General features: G+C 36.6%; 1 protein-coding gene across 4 annotated transcripts in view; it reads right to left on the bottom strand.

The window, feature by feature from the left end:
- The window catches only part of LOC110029360, a 136,968-nt gene extending 116,807 nt beyond the window's left edge, over positions 1 to 20,161 (bottom strand). For 2 of the 4 annotated variants that reach the window (XM_020731613.1, XM_020731615.1), the window contains exons 1-9: positions 20,034 to 20,161; positions 8,469 to 8,615; positions 7,965 to 8,122; positions 7,663 to 7,831; positions 7,475 to 7,573; positions 6,230 to 6,307; positions 4,605 to 4,664; positions 4,350 to 4,507; positions 773 to 974 (exon numbers count right to left, since the gene is read on the bottom strand). In XM_020731613.1, the coding sequence (XP_020587272.1) occupies positions 773 to 974; positions 4,350 to 4,507; positions 4,605 to 4,664; positions 6,230 to 6,307; positions 7,475 to 7,573; positions 7,663 to 7,831; positions 7,965 to 8,122; positions 8,469 to 8,615; positions 20,034 to 20,117 (1,155 nt within the window). In that variant the 5' untranslated portion in view covers positions 20,118 to 20,161. Of the gene's footprint in view, positions 1 to 772; positions 975 to 4,349; positions 4,508 to 4,604; positions 4,665 to 4,795; positions 4,905 to 6,229; positions 6,308 to 7,474; positions 7,574 to 7,662; positions 7,832 to 7,964; positions 8,123 to 8,468; positions 8,616 to 20,033 lie in introns of those variants that run through there. The other 2 variants (XM_020731614.1, XM_020731616.1) reach the window with 2 other exon arrangements.
- Between the last annotated feature and the right edge of the window lie 3,184 nt (positions 20,162 to 23,345).

Raw genomic sequence — 23,345 nt, 5'->3', positions numbered from 1 at the left:
CCTACCTTTTCTTTCCTTTGGACTCCTGAAATAACTGTTCATGTTTGAGCCACTCCCATTTCCCCTTCTACGTCCTACCTTGAAAACCTGAACCTTGAATTCTTGAAGACTAGAACCATTGATCATTATCGAGAGTTTTCTCAAATGACTCCCGTCATTTGGGATGTAATTAACTATAGGGGCTTGCCTCTATAGGGAACTTGGAACCCAGATAAAATAAACCCTATTTAATCTTTGTATTAAATAGGGGAACTTGTCGGTCATATATAAAAGGTTCGCAGACTAAACGGATGTCACAAATCTCTTAGTTTGTTGGATTGGGTCTACCGCCGAGGTCTACACTTATCTTTCGGGAGAGTGTAGTATTCGCGGTATCAGGCACGATTATGCAAACTATTGGACGAATGAGATCCATTTGGTCTCATTTTTCAAAAAACTAAAACACACTACTTTCAAAACCCAAACTATATATCTTTTATATTCAAATTAAATCTCAAAAATTATTTTCATATATCATATTTTCAAATAAATCTAATCAATCGAAAAAGTTGACCGACAATTGTTAGGCTGTTAAAAAGCTCGTTCAGTCCTTCAAGAAGTAGAAGCAAAAAGAAAATAGGGTAAACATTCCCATTATAATTGACCATTATTCTGACAGCAGCAGTCCAGATCTGCCAGAATTAGAAAAAGAATCTACCATAGCATGGGAATAATTAACCATTTAACATTCACTGAATAATGAAAACAAAACCTTCGATATGACTAATTTTACCTCCCAACGAGCAAGTGCAATATTTACACCTACAATCTTCAATATCTGACCACGGGTTCCAGGTGGGATAAAAACACCTTCAACACCAGAAATGGGGATTCTTTGCTCAGCTTCAACTACGTCATAAACATCCATGAGTTCGGATTCTGTAGGGCTCTCATATAACCCCGTCATACCATTCATTTTTTCTAAAAAATTGAACCTGAAACAAAGAGCAAACTAATGTGTAGCCAGACAAAAGACTTGTTCCATAATACATGCAACTATGCAGTTTCTATTAACAAGGACATAAATTATCATAGGTATATTGAAACAAAATAATTATCTTCTAAGGGAATAACATGTTCAGTAGCAAAGCACACTTTTCCCACCAAAAGAACATTAAGAAAACAAAGTTTGCATTAAAAAAGTAATTGCAATCCCAAAAATTAAACCATTTAAGACTGCAGTGGAGCCAAAATATGTACACGGAACATAAAATATAAATTAGGTGTGTTTACATAAATACCGCACAATTCCTACACATTTACATATATAACACCCAAATTTTATATTTTTAATGCTTATACCAACCAAATCTATCATATAACATCAGATATATCACTGTTTTTATTTTTTAAAAAATGAAAAACACATTTTCATGCCTAGATAAGGTGTCATATATACTGTGGGCATCCCTCCCGCGTTATCTGAAGCGAAAAAGGGAATCAAAGAACACCTGGATCAATCCGAACCAGGCTCTGGGAGAGTCGATCGGCTCTTCCAAAAAGGTTTGGCACATCATTCAACAGAAGGGCCCACTCTTAGTTATCCTAGAGTTACATATTTGTATTTTGATGTTTAGGCTCAGTTTTTGGTGAGTTTTCTGTTTCAAAGTTTTCCCTTCTAGGGTTGTATCCAAGTGCGAGTGGTGCACCGGCTGTATCTCGTTCGAAGGTATTGATTATTACTCAAATTCCCTTTCATTGAAACCTTCCCTCTCCTACCACCATCCTTCCTCCCCCGCAAGCTTCCTTCACATCCCAGTTGTAGACCCCACCCCAAAACAGCACTTGGTTCTTCATCTGGAGTGCTATCCTGGGTTACCGAAATCCCTAGACTGTGGTTTGGCTTAACTACAGTATCACTTGGTATCCTAACCCTAGCCTTAACCAAGAATTACTGAGAACACCCACCACATAACCCAAGCGCCACAAAAAAGCCATTTCCTTTGCCAATTTTTCAAATGAGCACTCAAAATTTTTTGTTTATCATCCTAAATCCAACCCCATGCACTCTCTTTCACCTCCCAGACCTAAACCCTAGCCACACCACCAGCGAAACAATTGTCAGAAACTTGATCAGAAGGAAATGATAAAGTGTCGCTTATGAGAAATCCACGAAGAGATTTCAAAAACTTTCTTTGGAAAATATACAATATGAAATCCTCCAACTGAAATAGAGGCCCACCATCTCCAAGAGGAGACAATCCTTAGAGATCACACAGATTTCATTTGATTCCCGAGATAAAGAACCACTACTCCGAAAATTTGGCATAAAATATTGGAGAAGCTGGATTTTAAAGTAAAGGCAAATTTATCATACTTTGAAGGCCACAAGAATCCAAACGAGTTTATCGACTAGCTCTAGACTATAGAATGTCTATGAGCGTCAGGTCCCACTGGATAAAATGGTGATACTAGCCGCCGTCAAGTTAACGAATAGTGCATCTCAATGGTGGGAAAACTTGAAGATTCTTCAACAACGAAAAGTTAAGAGGGAAATTACTACCTGGTCAAAGATGAAACAAGATATGCAGCACTAGTACCTACTAGTTCTCCATAGACAAGATATTACAGACCCTAGCTTTAAAAGCTGAGAGGCAACCTCACCAGATCACCATTTCTTATTACAGGCATGGATCAATCCCAAGATCAAACAACAAAAACACACTCAACAAAGCATCAAAGTCGACTTTGCCCGAAGAGAAACTAGTTCAGAGTGGTAACTAGTGGAACCAATAGCATCCCAAAGCTGTCCCAGCCGAGAAGTATTTCATGTGCCGCGAATTTGGACATATTGAATCAGATTGCACAATCAGGGGAATGATCTCATTTAATGAGTGGGAACATGAAGAAATGGGCAACAGTATAAAAGACACTGAAAAATGTGAGAATACAAAGGAGAAGTATCAATTTCAATTGATGAGAAACAAAAGCATGAAGCTCAAACTAAGCCCATGAGAGAAACTCCAACACAATTAACAATGTTTGTCCAACACAACCATGAGTTCAAGAAATTTAGACTAGCCACCTTCCAACCCCAGATAAGAGAATTCAAGGCCTTCAGATATATAGTCTACTTTTTGAGTTGCCCCTACAAATGGAGCTCCAACATGATGGAGTTAAGAAGTGATTACGCCACTTCTAAAAGACTATATGGAGCAATTTGAGTATTAAAATCAGTTCAGCAGTATAAGCATTGACAGATGATAAGACAGAATTGATGGACCACTGTGTTGGAAATCTACTTGGGAGCCTTGGGCGAAAGAACATCCTACAATGGGAGTAAGGAGCTACCAAAGAAGAAGAGGTCTCTCCTGAAAGATTGGTATAGAGAGTTGCGCAGTCTACCACTGGTTTTCATTCCAAAGTTTGTTCCTTAAGAAGAATTCGTTTATCAAGTTACCCTAAAGTATATATTTGTGCTCCTGATGTTCAGGTTCTATTTTCAACAAGTTTTCCTTCGGGACAGTCGTCGGCGTCTTCAAGTCTCCCCTTCTAGGGTTGTATGTATTCAAAAGCTAGTGGTACTCCGATTGTATCTCGTTTCGATGAGATGATTATCCTTGACTTCCCCTTCCACCAAAACCATCCCTCCGTTGTCATCATCTTTCCTCAACGTCGCAGCCACCGAACAGCCCTTCCAGAATAGTTTTCTGCAATTTCAGATACTGCCACCTTCCCAACCTAGCCTCCCCTGCTATCACGCAATCTTCCCAACCACCCTCTGTCGCAACCTACCTGCTATCCAGTCCTCCCTCTTGGTATTTCCAGCATTCCACAACCTTCCCACCCGTCCTTACACATTTGTTCCTGCCAATCTGTTTTCCAGCCCTCACCCATGTAGTTTCCAGAAATCCACAGCCCTTCCGGCCGCCCTTACCACCCTCTATTGTTGTCGAACTGCTATGCAACCATATCCCTTGTCGTTTCCGGCCACACACAGCCTTTTCAGCCACCCCTATTCGTTGTCGCTCCTTGTCCACCCCATTCCAGCCACCTAACACTACTTCTGGACAACCTAGCCGGCCTCCACCACCCACAGATTGAACCTGCGCGAGTTTGTGTTGTATCATTATTATTTCTCATTTTAACGTTTGTTTGGTTGTAATCGACTATTTGTCTTTTTTAGTAATAATATTTGTTTTCTATTGTTGTTTGGAATAACTACAGTATCAATATATTTAAATTTTGAAGTTTAAATGCAACACATGTAAATACATATGAATTGTGTAGTATGTAAGTAAATTTTTCTGTAAAGTATTAGTCAAAATATAAAGCATTAGCACAAGAAGCACCACGAAGAGTAAACATACACGCACTCCGCAGACCAGGATCCGCTGCAAAGCGAAGATAGTAAATGGAGAAGTTCAGTTATCTGATACGGGTATTCACTTTCCAGCATATAGAGCAAAGATCGAATCGGCCCATCAACAAAACTATCTCTGTCCCAGAACTGAATTGAAAGGGATTCCTGGATCAATAAATTACTATATTCAGAAAGCGCAAAATGAAAACTGTCATCATCATGTAAATTGCAAGGCCAGTATAAATGTCGATAATCTTCAAACCTCCCCTTTGTAGATTTCACAAAGTACGTCCAAAATCAACCTTAGCAAGTTTTCTTCAGGCTGAAGAAAAAAGAGTGGACTAATTAGAAAGCTAGTTACGGCTTTCACATGCATGAAATAATGACTTAAAAATTATTCAAGAGTTGACAAGCATAACCAAGAACCTATTTGGCTGGTAGGTGTTGACTTACGAATCTGCAACCCAACCCAATCAAGTATAATGACGATGAGGAACGATAAGAGGAACATCTCATGAAACAATATCAAAACGTATCGCCAACAATTATAAGTGCACAAGCAGCACTGGAAAAACAAAACAGACTGAGTCAACCAGTCCGGAACTTGAAATCACCTAAATAAGATGTCTAAAAAATCTGACACATCACACGATGAAAAAAAAAATTCATTTGAAAAAGTGCAAGAATGTCACTTACATCGCAACATAAAAACTGACACATTTGAAATAACCAAAATATAAAAACAAAGAGCATCATCAAATCATCACAAGACAGACAAATCAAACAATGGATGTGAATTCACACAAATTTATTTTAAAACATCACAACCGCAATCGAAGTGATTTAAAGGTCATTTGTTTGCAAAATGGATTACGCTGATGAGTCCTAAGAATCGAAAGTACCAAATAGATATCAACGATTGATTGAATGAAATACGACATCCCTCAATTTCAATCTAAATTGCTCAAATATAACTAATTTACAATACCAACTAGAGCAATGCATCCGGATGTAAAATATAGCAATTAAAATACCTAAGTTTCCTTAGTCACAGCAATGGATGAAAAGCAAAATCTACGCATGTTCAATGCGGCAATATTTAATCTAAGATGCATTAGAAAAGAAAAAATTTAGGAGCTAATACAGAATAATTTTAAAAAGTTTTAATTTATTTTATAAGAGAATCAAATTTTCCATGAAAATCTGCAAAATCCTGCCACAAAACCCCACAACTACCTCCATCCCATATGCAGCCCATCTCCATCACATCCCACTTATAAAAAATGGAAATCTAACATAAATCCTAAACAAAAAACAAATGCTCACGCCCCTCTTACTCACATACCAAGTCCATCATGTACTCTTCCTCTCACGCTCTCAACCTTTCTCATAACCGAGCCATTCATATCCACTCCCCTCCACCTTTGTTTAACCAAATAAAAATTCTTAAACTTAAAAATATTCAAGTAAAATCTATCGTTTAAAGCTATGAGAAATAATTCATCAACCTTGTGCACTAGTTTGTTCAGGGAGTAAAACAATGAAGATAAATCTCAACTAACGAAGAGCCAATACCATAGAATAGTTCTATAATTACTAACAATTAAAAAAATTTTCTCATCACCAATAACAGTAGCTAACAAGTGCTTCCACCTATGGGAAACTTAAAATCAGTCGTTGTCCCAACAAAATGAAAAAAAAATCTCTAAATAATGTCATATTTAAAAATCTAATTTCTCAACTGAGATTTCGCCCGAAAATACAAAACTCTCTAAAGGGTCAAACGTGACCTTCAGAAACCAGAGTACAAAGTGCTTTTAAATACTCACATTATTAAAAGAAGGCAAGAAGAAGATTTTGTCGTTCTTTGGATGAAAGAACAGCTACCTGATGATTAAGTTCATAAGAAGCGATAAATGCAGAGATGAATGTTCGCAAAATGTTCAAAAAACCGGAAATTGGTCCCTGCAAAAAGTTTAAAGAAAATTATCCATTAGGCATCCCTTTACTGATTGAAATGCGGCGTTCTTCAATTCAATATTCAATAGATAATGATAAAAAATGTAAGAAAATTACAAAAAACAGTAACAACTAGAATATTAACAAAACAGACGATATAAAATTTAAAAAACAGAAGCGCAAATGCATTTGCCATAGTATCTTTGCAGTAGCATATAGAGCATATAAGTCTATTCTTAAACAAAATTAAAAAGGGAAAAGGGAATTAACTAAGAAATACACAAAACACTAAATCATCAGAATCCATAAGTCAAGTTACTCTACTGTTCAACTGAACTGTGAGGTTATCAACTAAAGAGCGTTCTCAAAATTAAACGATTAATATTAAGACAATATAAGAACTCAGTTTTTATAAACAAATTGTTGTGCTTATATCAAGCATTCCCATCAATTCTGCAGAAGCTGGTCCACTAATGAAGAATTTCAATAAATCACTATCTACCGTTCTAATCATTCCACCAAAGTAGCAAAATGTAAAAAAAATATATTGTGAACACTCGCCCTACAAAAAATTGCAGGATATGCAAAAAAACAGAACATATAGGCATCCATAAAACCTTATAGAATTTGCAGAGCAAGGTGAGAACAAGATCAGAAGGAAAAAAAATTTGAACTGCAAAATTTAATATTAACCAAACTAGTTCTTCGTGTACAAAAAGCCGCTATACCAAGACCTTAACTTCCCGTCAATACCAACCACATTCAATAAAAAATAACCGAAATGTGATAACTGTATCAAAAGGAACACAGAATTCAAAGTATATTGTAGATATTGTGCAAAGGGCGCTCAAATTAAGGAAGATATACATGCATACCACTCCATTCCTATGTATTTACATATCTAACAACTAAGCTTTAAGTTTTACATATATGCCACCTATCTCATGCTGAAAATGTGTATTTCACATTTTAAATTTTAAAATAGAGGTATTTTTTAAGAGATATGAAAGATATGGGTGGTATAAATGTTAAAATTAAAATTTAGGTGTTAAATATTTAAATATATAAGAAATGGGTGGTATGTATGTAAATGTACTTTAAATTTAAAAACTGAAGCAATAACAGATGCCATTAGAAAATTAATTTCAAGAAGTTTATAATAAAGCAACTTACATCCGAATACCTCAAACAATCACTACGAAGAACGTCAAGCAAATAGTTGAATGTTCCAACCTCAAATGCTTGGCGGGCATAATCAACATGATCAATTTCCTACACAAGTAAAAATAATTTTAAATATGACATGCCCAAAACTGTTTAGCCTTATAAAAAAAAAAATAATTACAAATGAAACTACTTACTGTGAGAATATTTTGATTTTTTATATCTGGAAGTGACGAAAGCAAACAGATGAAAACTGCCCAAGCAAGATACAAAGGTCCTGATTCAAACGTTCCCAACCTAGAAAAGGTGGAAACGAGAAAATCTATTTCCTGAACATCTTGCAGGGAAAAGATAGAACCACCTTCACTGATAACAAAAAAAATAATAATAAAAAAATAAAACAAGAAGAATTAACATATAAAACACAAAATTTACAGGCTATTATCAAAAAACTACACTACAAGATCAGTGAACAGTAAAAAATACAGTGTATGCTGACCGAAAAGGCACTTCATCATGAACCATGCGAAGAAGATTTTCCAGATCTAAAGTTTCAATAAGAATGATAAGTAGTTGAGCTTTAGCATGATTAAATGAAGCACTTGCTTCAACTGAAATCGCCAAATTTTCAATGCTATAGGCACCTCCAAGTATATCCTGCAATTTAGCACATTTTCGTTGTTTAAAAATTTAAAAGGAAGATTTGCATACATACCACTCGATTCCTATGTATTTACATATCCAACACCTAAACATCCATTTTTACAAACATGCCACTTAACCCATGCAAGGTGTAATTCACATTATAAAAGGTTAAAACATAAAATTGTGATATTTTTTTATGTGATATGAATTATTTAGGTGATATAAATGTAAAAAGTACAGTTTAGGTGTTTGTATGCAAATTCATAAAAATTGGGCGATATGTAACCCCAGTTTAAAACTAAAGAAAATGGTATGTAGGATAACACAAAATACAACAGGAAATCCATCATAAGCTGACCTTGAATAATGAGCATAAACTCATCCATTGTGCAGCATTGCAAACACAGAAATTATCATAATAAACGAGGAACAAAATATCCAAAATCAGGGTATCTTCAACAATAGTTTCGTCCGCCCAAAGTCCAACCAATTCAACATCCTGAAGCTGGGCATTAATGTAAGAATAACTATTACAAAAAAACAAGAAAAGGGTGAAAAGGCCGGACAGAAAAGGCCATGTCTAGCTTAGCATGCTACTCATAATTTAAAACTTATCAACACAAAAAGGTAACTTAACCAATAAATGTATTCAGAGGTTCATTCATACAAAATAAATATCTAGAGATTTAGACATTTGATTAAAAAACTTTGAGAGAAGAATAAAATTGCTTAAATGTTTAAATTTACAAAACAGGTGCAGGAAATGAGCATATTGTAAAGCTGCAAAGAATGCATTCAATCTATTCGATGCATTTAGCAAAGGAATTTGCCTTGAAATAAAGAATCGACAAAGCAGATGCATTGCATGACCATGAAATTTGCAAAGTTTATAAATGAGATGCCCAAGATGGTTCTATGTGAAATGAATTAAAAAGCACTCAAAGAAAAGTGCAAATGGAGCTTTTTTGTTCCCTGATAGCACGCCTAATTTCATAATGTCGCTACTTTTTATAGAAATCCCCATGAAGTGCTAATAACAAGACCACTACTGGATACCACAGCTGAAGGTGATAAAACAGCAGCATTTTTGCATAGGTTTTAGAACAAACATAAGAGAAACCGAAATAGATAAAATTCTATTTGAAGCCATAAAGATGAAGAACCAGTGAGCACAACTGAAAATTGTGTTGAAACATTCATAACTTGACAGTTGGAAGGTAAGAATCCAGTAATAATGAAAACCAAGAGAGATACGGAAAGAAGAGATTAGATAAAATATGAAAAAAAAAAAACCTCAAGGAGGGCTCAAGTTAAAAAACAAAAACAAGACCTGCATCAGCAGAAAGTCATCTCTTTTTTCTATCTTCAAAAGCAACTTATCATAAAAGGCCGTATTTAGATAAAGTATTTATTGGGCAAGAAGTTACAATAGTCATATATGCCAGATGAAACTTAACCACTACAATTAAACCTAAAACAAATAGGAATGATGACTTAAACATGGCATTAAATAACAGTAATTAAACCGAAAATGCTATGACTCATGAAAAAGGACTGAACTGAGGCAGGACTTAAACAATCCGCATAAGATGTAAATATCAAACATGATTTTTTTTACTAAAAATCAAACTATCATTACAGTTTATTTTGAAAAATAAAATCTAGTTGCCTGTCTCGTCCGGCTTATGCAGATGGAAATGGATTATTCATTAGTAACACTTCAAAGGTAAGCTTAAAAGCCAAGATGAAATAAGTGAGAATGCGCACAAGAATTGATAGGATACAAAAACTGACATTAGCATATTTTTACAAGCTGGATGGTAGAATTTGAAGCGAAAAGAATGAAGGCCTAAAAATTTTGGAAAATCAAAAATTAAAAAGGCATACTGAAACCTTAGATGGCCTTAATTTCCTTTTCTTTCTCCAGCCGTTGCCTTTAAAAAATGTCAAGAATGATTAAAGGCCATAATGCCAACAAAACATATTAAAAAATGCTATAAGACAAAAAATTCTCTTACACAGGCAATAAACCAATGCACTTTAAATTCCAACATGACAAGTATGAAACTGTGGGTTTTCAAAATTTCGATGCCCCGGACTGTCGTTGTTGTTGAGACTTTATTGTTCGGTATTCCGAGTCAAATTCTCAAAAGGCAGATTGGATTGTAAGCTTAGGATTCACCCTCATTTTGCGAGAAATTTTTTTATTTAGGCTTCGAGGTTTCCCATCGGTGTAAGCCCCTATATTTAATAATTGTTAGAAGTTATCAGTGTTTGTTTCTTTCCTTTCTGAATATTTCCTAGTTTATGCATTTCCTTTTTATGTATTTCCTAGTTTATGTATTTTCAAGTTTATGTATTTCCTTTTATCTCTAAGTAGTTGATAGGAATTAATTTAATCATAGAGATTTAGGTGTTTTGTCTTTCCAATTTTACAACTCTTGTAACATCTAATTATACCCTTTTTTATATCAATAAAATTATCCTACTGAATTTCAACATGGTATCAGAGCCAACAGATCCTTCCCTAGCAATCAGAATTCTTCCAGTCATCAGAATTGCCACCTGCTCACCTATAGTTGTTGGTCCTCCCCTTTTCCAGCCGTCAAACACCCTTATTGCAACTAGAAACTCAGCCAACATCCCAAGGCGAGCAGCCCGCACCCATTCCTACTAACGAGAATCTTCCCTGCAGGTCTTCTTGAGCCATGTACAAAGAACCGTGGGATCTCCTTTTTTATAGGTTGGAACCTTTTTTTTGCAACCTGACCAACATTCTACTTAACCAAACCTTTTTTTTTTTTTTTTTTGCTGAAATTTCTTCTTTGTATCCCTTCCTATTTTGTTGATATCCTTGCAAGAAATCCTCTTCCTCCATGTCTTGCCATCCAGGCCTCTCATTTGGCTCCATCAAAGCCATGGTTGGATTCTCCACTATCGAGCTTACGCCTGACATAATTCTTGAATCCACCAGAAGATCGGCACCTACTTCAATCCCTCCACAGAATGAAGGATCTAAAAATCATATGAATTTCCTAATTACCACCCATAAGCTCAACGGCTCTAATTTCCTACAATGGACTCAAGTTGTGTTGTTGTTCGCAAAGGTCATGGTAAATTCAGCCATCTTACATGTATATTTCGTGAATCTCTGAAGACCAACTAATTATATGTAGCATGGGAAATAGAGAGCTCCAATGTCATGCCATGACTGATTAATTCTATGTATACATCAATTAGTCGTTCGTACTTGTTTCTTTGGTCCACAAGTGCCCTCAATTAGTCGTTCGTACTTGTTTCTTTGGTCCACAAGTGCCCTTGAGACTATCATTCGAGACCCTTACTTAAATATAAGTAATTTTGGACAACTCTGAGTTTTCTAAGAAGATTTGAGAGGTGAAGCAGGGAAAGAAGATGGTGACCCGGTACTACAACGACTTGGTTGCATTATGGATGGAATGTGATTTCTACTATGACTTAAATTGAGACTAGTAGATCTTTTCATCTTCCAAAAAATTTTAAAAAAAGATTGTGCATTCCAATTCCTAGAGGGCCTGAACAAGGATCTCGATAAAGTATGCGTCGTATACTTGGGTGTGATCCCCTTCAACCCGGGCAGCATTCACTGAGATTCACCGCGAACAAAGCTGGAGACTTGTCAAGCTCGGCAACTCCACTCCTTCAACCTAAACTTCAACCTTGTTCTCCAACAGTACTCCACACTCTGTCATGCTGTCGTGAGCCACTCACACGACATGTGATTTTTGTCACAAACCCTATCACACACATGACAAGAGTGGAAGGCCCACGGAAAACCGACAAGTCTTTGGTCAAATCTTCAGCAACTAAAGGTCTCGCTACGAGCTCTAAATCCACAATAGTTTAGTCGGCTCCTACTCAAACCATTCCCGAATCAACAGACTCCATCAAGCATTAGATGTAACACTTGATTAAATTCTTGAGTCTAGTCAGCTCTCCTTCAGCCCATCAAACTCTCACGTCCGACAAGTTAACATCTCTATGACACTCGTTGGTTTTGCTTCTTCTAGCTATGGATTAATGATTCAGGTGACAATGACCAATAAACCGAGGGTTCTCATTTCTTCTCGGCGTATTCTCTTTGCTCCGAGCGAGATACGATTAAATTTGTCGATGCCTCTTGTAATTTTATTGTGGGTAAAGGGTCAGTTGCACTTACAGCCAAGTTGACTTGAAATATGTGTTGAACATTCTTTTACTTAAATACAATCATTTGTCGATCAATAAGTTTATATATGATATTAATTGTGTTGCTCATTTTTCATTTGATGTTTGTGTTTTTCCGGATCGTCGTTCGGCGATGATGATTGGAATTGTTAAGTGGGTAGTTGGGGACTATTTTTTTCAAGAAAATGACATAGATGGCACCGACATTTAATGCAGTAGTTGTAGTCTTTTTCTTATTGCATGCCTTATTATGTTTTTACATGGTCGTTTGGATCATCTCAGTTTTCACTATTTAAAACATTTGTACCCTTGATGGTTACCGGTTAAAATTCATCTTCTTTTAAATGGGAAATTTCTTAGTTCGCTGAGCATCGACATGTGTCATATCCACCTCATCCTTACACTCCTTCCTCTCCTTTTTCACTTCCTAGTAATTTATGGGGACCCTCTCGAACTGCAACCTACACGAATAAAAGGTAGTTCCTTACTTTAATTGACGAACACACTCGAACGCCTTGGGTCGATATTTTAAAAGATAAATCTAAAGTTGCGACCAATTTTAAAAAATTTTCCGCTCCTTCATTTTAGCCAAATTCAAAACAAATATTCAACTCCTTCAGACGTACAATGGTCATAAATACTTTAACTCTATATTAGGAGAATTCTTGGTGAATAAAGGCATCATTCATCATAGTTCCTATATGGATACCCCTCAAAACAATGGGGTAGCCCAGTGGAAAAATAGACATATTTTTTAAGTTGCTCGTTTAATTATGTTACAAACAAATATCTCTAAACGGTTTTGGAATTATGACATCCTCACCGCCAACTACCTCGTCAATAGAGTTCCCACAAAAATCCATAAATTTAGGACCCCATTATCCATCCTAATGTCATGATTTCCTACCAGTTGGTCCTTCTCAATGTTAGATCCCAAAATATTTGGGTGCACGATCTTTGTCCTAAACACAGGCCCAATTCGTAGACTTGATCCCCGCTCAATTAAATCTGTTTTCATTGGTTATTATGCCACTCAAAAAGGCTACCGGTGTCTGTATCCTACCACTAAAAATATCTATGCTAGTGGTGGTGTTTCCTTTTCTGAGAAATATCCCCTTCCTCCCTAACACTACCTCAAGTGAGGGGGACCTGATTTTATGGAAATTGCTCCTCTTCCGACTCCATTAGACATTCCTCCTACAATCACAGTGTCAGGTGCACTCTCGGCATCGATGGATTCTCCCCTAACCAGACCAACATCACCGCCACCCTTTATTCGGGTCTATATCGATCGTCCAAAACCCTTTGTAAACTAGTCCCAATGCCCCATCATCGAGCCCACTGTTCTGTTGTTGGTCTTGGAATCTGCTACGGCCGACATCCCTAGAAAGATGCCTTTGCCGCCCACGAGGGTCGCTCATGATCCGAATGAAGATGTGGATCTACCTATTAAGGTATGCAAACAGATGACGTCATAAACTCTGCATCATATGGTTAAATATATCTCGTTCCACAAGTTTTATCCAACCTATAAAGCATTTGCCTGCAACGAATCGTTGTCTCCCATCCACTATAAAAGTTGCTTTGGCTGCCTCATCCTGGAAGGCTGCTGTCATGGACGAAATGAATGCTCTTCGGTGCAACTATACTTGGGATGTGGTCGATCTTCCACAGAGGAAGAAAGTGTTGGGATGTCATTAGATCTTTATCACCAAGTTTAACTCTGAGGGTTCCTTTGAACGCAACAAAGCAAGGTTAGTCGCCAAAGGATATTCTCAAACTTATGAAGTTTATTATAAAGAGACATTTGTTCTGGTTGTCAGACTCAATACCATTTGGGTCCTATTATCACTAAGTGTGAATCTGAATTGGCCCTTACTTTAGCTAGACGTTAAGAATGCTTTAGCTGAGGAGGTTTATGTGTCTCTCCCTTCGGGATTTGACTAAACTTCCTTCTGTCGACAAGTGTGTCGATTGTGGAAGTTTCTCTATGGACTAAGGAAATCCTTACGAGCCTTGTTTGATAATTTCACGCAGACGGTAATGGGTCATGGGTTCTCTCAAGCCCAATATAATCATACACAACTTCTTTGACATTCATCCAATGGTCGTATCACCATCCTCATCACCTATGTCTCACAGGTAATGATCTCTCGGGCTTGGAGTCACTCAAAGGCATCCTAGCTGCATCTTTTGAAATGAAAAACTTGAATTCTCTTTGATATATCATAGGCATGGAAGCAACATAGTCCTCTCAGAGCATTTTTTTTTTCCGACATAAATGTGTGCTGAACCTATTAACCAAGACCAACCTCCCCATTACAAACGGGTTGTTGTCCCAACAGACCCAAATGAGAAATTATTGGATGCTCCAAATGTCGTTCCAATGAACAAAACCTATTACCAATGCCCAGTAGTTAAGCTTATCTACCTCGTCAATACTCGGCAGCACATTTGTCATGCCTTGGGTATCATCAGTCAATTTATGCATGACCCCTATGAACAACATGTCATCGTGGTTCATTGGATCCTCTATTAATTAAACAAAACACTCGGCTCAAATTTGTTATTTACTCGTCACAATTCGCGCTCTGTTGTGGTTTATACGAATGTTGATTGGGTCAAGTTTGTCTGTGATAGACAATCTGCCACAGGTTATTGCTTCTTCGTATGGGGGAAACTTCTCACTTAGAAAAACAAAAAACAGTATGTGATTTCCCGTGATAGTGTTGAAGCAGAGTTTTGCTCTATGGCTTTGGGGAGTGTGTAAAGCACTATGATTGTGCATTATACTCACTGAGTTACGTATGTCAGTTATGACCACTCTACAGTTATTTTGTGACAATAAAGCTGTCATTAGCATTTCTCAAGGAGAAATATGATTTTGGGGAGATCTGTGTTTTGTTTGTTCCATCTATCGCACAAATGGCTAATATTCTTACAAAGAATCATTCTTCACCCGTTCTTTGACGACTTCAAATCCAAATTGATCAGTCAATACTTCAACTTGAACGGAAGCTTTAGAAGTTATAAACATGACTGACATCTATACTTCAACTTGAACGGAAGCTTTAGAAGTTATAAGTGTTTATTTCTTTCCTTTCCAGATATTTCTTAGTTTATGTAATTCTTTGTTTATGTGTTTCCTGTGTTAATTATTTTCTTATTTATGTATTTCCTTGTTAATGACTTTCATTTTTTCTCAAGGTAATTATTAGAAATTACTTTAATCCTAGAGATTTAGTTGTCATGCATTTCTTATTTTATAACTCTAGTATCTTGTATTTATACCGCGTTTGATATCAACAAAATTATTATGTTGAATTCCAACAATCACCCCTCCCAATAATGAGAGAGCACTTTCGATTAAAGCTAATCATTTAGTATTTAATAGTCAACGCATATTAGCAGTAGAGTTAGAGTTTTAGATTATAAAATTTATAGCTTTGAACTTAAAACAGATAGTTACGAGAAAGATGACGAACCCGATCAAGATCTAATGGTTTCGTTATACCAGATCATTGTGATCCCAGATCAATTTTGTCAAAGAAGATAGTCGAGCCAACCAAACTAAGAGACCATTGTTAGAAACAATAGGTTAGGTCGTTCAAGAGACCCTTATAGATCGAGGTGAAAATAAATTTAAGGGGACATATTTAAATAGACCTTAACTACCATAAAGTATTATGTCAATCAAATGCGGTTTTATGGTTCACAACTCATAAGATAAAAAACAATTGGATAACAAATGGGTTGCGATCGTAACCGTTATATAATAGTGACATTATACGACAATCACCCGGTCAAACTGTTGTGGTGGTCACTGCTACTTTTTATGGAGTAAATAGGCCAAATTCCACGACATAAGACTTGAGCCACAACCTTACTAGCTTAAAATTAATTTGTGTGAATATAATAATACACTCAATGTGACACCCACTCTTTAAGAGCTGAAGTCAATCAAAAGTTTGTCACCCCTGACAAACAATAGTGGAGGGTGAATAAGATTTGTTTCAAGTCTTTTAAGTGATTAATTTTAGCTTGAGTGTTTTGAGTTGTTAATTTTTTACGAAAACATTAAGGTAAATTTAATTGAAATTTGATATTTGAATATAACAAGTTAGTTGTCAACTCTATCTTATGAGAAGATGGATCAGAAAAATGATTTGAACATGCAATTTTTTATATCTGTGATTTGGACATTTTTAAAATTTACTAGACTCATCAATTTCAATCCTCAAGAGGATCAAACAAGTTCAGTGAAAACTTGGAATATAAATAAACTGGTCCAACTGAGAGCATATATAATTTAATTGTTTGGAGTTTGATCTCACAATAAATAATTTAATAAAATTAAAAAAATGTATACTCTTTAAAAAGAAAACATACGCTTTTCAAAATGATAGCAATTTGAGTGAACTTCATTTTAACCCAAGCAGCATTCTCAAACCGTTCAATTTTAAATACTTATTTCATTTCAGTGGAGTACATGCGGGCATATAATTTTGACTTTATGAACATATTTCAAGTGTGAAACTCATAATCATCCAACTCTATCTTAATCAAATAAATACTTGTCGTTCACATGCTTGCACATAATATTAACATATCAAGGATGCAATTATATGACATTTTATACACTTTTACGGTCTAACATGACATTTAATGAAATCCTTGAATATTGCATCTTGCATTAATCAAACATAAAAGATTACAAAACTATGCATGTGTGCATCTATCACGCACAAAAATGACATCTATCATCTACAAGAATCGATAAAAGCTCCCTATCGGCATACACATGCATCAAAAGAAAAGAGCTAGAAAGTGCAAGCTTGGCACAAAAATGAGCCGCCCTATTGCATTCGCAATAAGTGTGAAAAAATAAAACTTGTTTGAAGTTCAAAAAAAAACAAAATCAGGAGCAGCAAGCAGTTGTTGGCGCCAACATCTCTCCTCATTGTGGATTTCAAAGAGTGCATGATGTTAGGGTTATCACCTTCGAGAATGATGTATTTACATTCAAGCATCCATAGTCTAAATATGTCTTTGAGGGATTTAATGGCTTGGAGTTCTACTTGGGCATTGCCCCAAAGTTGAAAGTGGTTGTCGCCGGCAGCAATGTCAAGCCCATGCTGATCGCGTATGATGCACCCGAAATCGGCTGCTCCAAAGGGAAGAAGAGTGTCATCGACATTCACTTTAAGCCATTTGGGAAGGTAAGGATGCTAGAATCCAGGGATTGCAATTGCACATTTTTTTCTAAAATGCTCACACAAATTGTAATGCAATGCATATATTCACTTTATGCTTTTAAAATACCACCTTCTGTTTGCTTTCATGTATGCTGCAACATTTAATGTATCTAGGGATTATAATTGCACATTTTTCTAAAATGCTCCATTTAACTTAATGCAATGCATATATTCATTTTAAGCTTTTAAAACATGGTATTTTGTTTGTTCGCATGTAGGTTGGGAAGCTGGTGGCCAGTTAGGCATATCACTTTTGTTGAATATTTAAATGACATTTATGTGTTGAATTAGACTTAATTTATGTATTTAAAAAGATTAGATAAAGATGCATTTGCACTCGTACAGCTTTTTATTTGATCATTTTCAAATATGATCGAATTTGAAGTCAAAAAGAAGCCCAATCACATGAATTGGTGGGTTACCAATTATTCAAAACATTAATGTCTTACATGCATATAGTTTTATGCTTTTAAAAGCACTTGAACCATAATTTAAATGATTATTTTTTTTTAATTTTGCAATTTATATGTTATTTTATTTTCATAATCTTGTGTTATTCCAAAGTCCAAATAGCCCAATTTTTTAATTATTTTGCAAGTCTAAAATTATGGCAAATTTTAGCAACCTCACAACATCTACCCCTACTTAAAGAGCACTGAGGAGAATGTCAATCTGTCTAACAATTTAAAAGAATCATTGGTCAGCGTCGCAAGACACTGACACCAGGAAGCAAAATAGTCTTCTTAATCCTAAGATCTTAAAAGGCGTTGTAGGCCTTTAAAGTACCTTCAAAACTCAAAACACAAGAACAAATTTCCAAAACAAATATTTCATTTTCTCTGAACGGTGCTTAATTCTTTGAGCAAGTACTCGCCCTAGAATGGATATTTAAATTCCTTAATTTTTAAAAAAAATTTTCAAATGAGTACACAATTTCCATAAAAGGTACCTACTTCCCTCGAGTATCTGGAGCTTCCACATATGGATATTTTAGGAAAAATTCCCCCACATTTTGTTATCCCTTTGTGTGCGAAATAGACGAAGTTGACGGCAATGATGATAATAAAGCACCAACGACAAAAAGATGAAATGAATATACAGCATAGATTTTCTAATTTTTTAAAAGCAATATAAATTATATGTATAATGTATATTACATATTCAAATGGACAGCAAAGGATTGTTTCTTGGCTTGGATAGGAAGGACAAGAAGGCTGGCATGTTGGCTCGAGTTGGGTTCAAATAGGATGGCAAGGAAGTGTCAATTTGGGTTTAGAGCGAAGTGGGGTTTTCAATGCAGGGAGAGATGTAGACAACTGGAAGATCAAAATCGTGCGGCTAGAGCAGACGAATCTTGTAGCACAATGACAGGAAGTTGAATGGAGAAGGTAGCGTGTGACTACCTCGATTGTCAAACAAGGTTTCGATGAAAGGATTTTGCAGTTTAGGATAGTAGTGGCTCGGTTAAGAGGTACCAGAAAACTTTTCTTGTGTGTGGAGGAGACGAGGACAAGAGAGTTTTCAGTTTGCTTCGCATGGAGGTTTCGTCTGTGAGCAATAAGGCTTCCCCTATGGGTTGTGTGAAGGACGGAGCAGGGAAGTCGGATAAAGCAAGGAGGAATTCGGGAGTTTCAATTAGGTCTTGTATGTTTCGACCCAGTCATTACAGTCACTGCTTGCAATGGTCGTAACAGTGTCGCGAGAAGGCTGACGAGAAAGGGAAGGGAGGTTGTCTAGGGACATTAAGAGTTTCGTAGGCCATCACACGCCGCAATCCCATCATTGCTTTGTCACTAGCCCTAAATGCAATTGTAATGTAAAGACTGCAGCCACGAAATGAGAAGTGAGGCAGGCAATTTTGAACAGTGAGGAAGATGGCTTTTGGCGTGGGTTTCCTGCGACTCGAATAGGAAGGAGGGGAGTGGGGCTTTGGTCTACAGCTAGAGCACAAGAATGAGCGCAAGAAGGCAAGAACAATACGGGATAGAGTAGGCTTATGCAGTCTGCAGCAATTGAGAGGAAGAAGTGGAAAGGGGCTTCGTGCGGGTCTCGAACTGGAGCAAGAAGGGGTAGTAGTTTAGGTGAGGGCTGAAGTTTCTATCTATGATTCGTTCGAGCAGAGAAGTGGGAGAATGAGAGGTAACTAACAGGGGACTAATGCTAGATAGAACATGGGCAAGCACAGTTAAACGGTAGAGAATCAAGATTAGGTAAAAATCGGGAGTAGTTGTAGGTATTTTAACTTCTTTTTTCCTTCCCTTCTTGTTTTATTCAATTTCAACTGTCAACAGAAATGTCTAAAATGGAAAGAAGAAATGGAAAAGCCTTTCGTTAGCACTACAGCAATGGCGAGAGCATGAGAATAGCATGCAAAACTATAAGCAGCACGGTTGCAATTACAATACTAATATTTAAACTAAAAGAAAAAAAGATTCAAGACTATAAAAAACCATAAAACTTACAAACTTTTCAAAAGGTGCAGATAAAAGCAGATCCTTAAGGACTGATAATATCTTTATTTCCAACTTATCATGAATCAGCTGCATAGCCTCCCCTTTAATTGCATCATTTGAAAGGGAAACGCTTCCCACGTTAACTAAAAAAACAGTTGGATTAGGAAAATAAAACACGATATAAAAGTGATTTAGCCTGGCTAGTTCCATGAGTCAAGTAGGAAAGCAATATCAAGCAGAAAAAGAAACTAGTTAAGTAAAAAAACAGGAGACACCGAAGGATGAAGAGCTTATGTTACAGGCACGGCAATAACTACGGTAAAAATTTTGCAAAATGATAAAAGGGAGGATTACAACAAACGTTAAAATAAAACATGTAAACCATTAAAAACCACTGAAGCTGAGGCAACAAATAATACACTTGGCAAGAATTTTCAACAGGAGAATTTAGCAATAAGGTTCAAGATCTCATTTTTCTGCCCATCAATTCTAAAGAAAATTATAACACGACAAGTTGATATAGCTCGCAAGCTCTACTATGCACATCAGATAAAACAATCTTCTTTCCTCGCCTCCTCCAACCTTCCTATAATGTTTTACTTGTTGCAGTTGAGCGGGTATCTAAAGTTGCTCCACATGTGGAGTTTATCAGGTAAAATTTATAAGGAGCATTTACATACATAGCACACAAATCTTATTTATTTACATATCTCGCAAGAAAGCTTTTATATTTACACATGCAGCACTTAGAAAATTAAAAAAGCATTAAAAACAGTACTATCATCACTTTTTAAAAGTGAGATACACATTTTCATGCATAGATTTCAACCACCAAAATGATATCTAAGTACATATGAAAGCTTAGGTGTGAGATATATAAATATATAACAATTGTGTGCTACGTATGTAAATTTCCAATTTATAAATGGGTCTGAGCCAAGGTTATATCATATCAAGCTGAAGCCAAGCCAAATAAATCAGAATAGAAGGTAAATTAATAGTGATTTGCATATAATTACCCATGATTAATGATTAATAAATATTATTACAACTTTAATACGATCGGCAATAATATTTAAATGTAGGATAAGCAATTGCATTATAATAATATAGAAAAGTACAAATCTGCATAAAGAAGTAATTTATTTCCTTCACCCTAAATATATTCCACTAATGGTGTTTCCTTTTATTAATATCTCTTTTGTTACTCCCTATATGGAAGGAATCCGATTTTGTTTCCTAAGATTATTATATATAAGTAATAAAGTTAAATCCTAAGATGAGCCATCAATAAAAAATTTTCCCATATTTCCGGATGATATCCGAGCCCCGCCACTAATCCTCGCTGCCTAAGAAAGTCACAGTCATTTGTTATGTTGGAACAGAACACCTCCTCCACACGTAGCTACAGTGTCAAACATCCTCCGCACGTAGCTACACTATCGAACATCCTCCGCTCTCCTCCACTCGGCTCGACTCGCAACAAGAAAAGAATAACTCTTTCATCGCCTGTCACATCCATTCGAATAGATCGACTCATGTGCAGCTCACCGCAAAATTCACAACTCTTCCCTTGCTCTCTCAATCGACTGCCCTAACGTCTGTCTGATTCAACCATATAGCTGAAATTGAATAGTTCAAGCGAAGATTGCAAACGAACGCAAACCTTTTTAATTTCCGCAGTTCATTTCTTTTTCTCACGCTTGCTAAAGTCACAAATTATTCTGTAAATGTGAGTGAACTATCTGACAGCTTGAAGAAGGCTCGTCCACTTCTCACCGACTGTCGAACACATGAAAATAGAGAATTGTGCACCTCCCTATAGTTCTTGTTCGATCGTTCAATTCAAACTAAGGAAACTCTTGATTTCGTTCAAGCAGCAAGTATTCTCGATTCAGGTTTCACAATTTAATCACGGACACAACATGGCCTCACAATCCTCTTCCTCAGAAGTAGCCTCTAGATTCGAGTCTAAGGGTCTGTTTGGAGCAGCTTATAAGTGTGGGCGGCGTTTTGTACCGTTTGGTTTGCGCGTTTCGTCAGCTTATCCGAAACTTCGTTTGGGTTTTTACACTAAACGCAGGCCGCGGGTTGACCCCTGCGGCCGGTTAGGATAACGCGCTTTAGGATAAACAGCTTATCCTGAAACGCACAAGCTCCACAAGCTGGCCCAAATGGACCCTAAATCTTCAATCCCAATCGGACCTGATAACTCTTCACACCAAGTCACGAACCATAAACCGCAAGGTCATAAATCATTTTAATGGTCACAGTCCCTCCTCATGTACATTTGTGATAAAAGATAAGGACATCTCATTGGCGAAATCACCACTTCGTAAGTGATGAATTCAAAATATCAAGCCTAGAAAACTGACGAACACATCACCATGTCATGGGTAATAAATTTCATAAACCTAAAGGGTAGGGTTGTCAATTTGGTTCGTTGTTTGTGAACAGCTCGTGCTCGGCTCGTTAAGCAGCTCGTTCGTTAAGCCTAACGAGCCGAACACGAACAAATTTTTAAGCTTGAAATGTAAACGAGCCGAACACGAACAACAGTTTGTTCGCTAGTGTTCGGCTCGAATTGAAAAAAATTATATAATTTTTTATATAAAATATATTACATATATTATTTATATAACAATATATTATATATATTTATGTTTAAGTTTAAATCATAACACCTCATGTGTCTCACACTTTACATCTACTTTTCTCAATTTGAGTTTAACAAGTTAATCTCGAGTCGAACACGAAAACGAAAATTTAAATCGAGTCGAACACGAACACGCTATTCACGAGTCAATTTCGAACACGAGCCGATTTCGAACACGAGCTATTTCGAACGAGCCAAACACGAGTCAAGCCTGAGCTCGCTCAAGCTTAGCTCATTTACAGCCCTACTGAAGGGTGGAGAAAGCCTCCGTCTCTATAGAACAACCAAAAAGATAAGGTAGGTATTGACCTCATTTTTAGCGAGGTCTAATCTTCCTTTTAGGGTTTAGAATCTAGCCTTAGGGATCTCCCTTTGACTATCTTAGAACCTTAGAAATGGGACCCGCCTCATTTTAGAAATTCAACCCGCTTCTGTGCTCTTTTATGGTTCCGCGTGTGTGGTATCGACTTCTAGCATTTAGAAGGGTGAAACCAACATGAAGAAACCCAAAAGGGATCCCTATAGGACCTTCCTGAGCCTTAGGGTGGCCTTCTGCACAATTCGCCCTCCCGCGCGCACAAACTTCGCAATTCGGAGAGTCGACACTCCCGATAGCCACGATTCGCTTCGTTTGCACTGTTACTTGTCGAATGTTCGAGTAAACC

Source organism: Phalaenopsis equestris, unplaced genomic scaffold (assembly GCF_001263595.1).
Source record: "Phalaenopsis equestris unplaced genomic scaffold, ASM126359v1 Scaffold000567, whole genome shotgun sequence".
NCBI classification, from domain to species: domain Eukaryota; kingdom Viridiplantae; phylum Streptophyta; class Magnoliopsida; order Asparagales; family Orchidaceae; genus Phalaenopsis; species Phalaenopsis equestris.
This window is presented reverse-complemented; position numbering and strand designations above follow the sequence as displayed.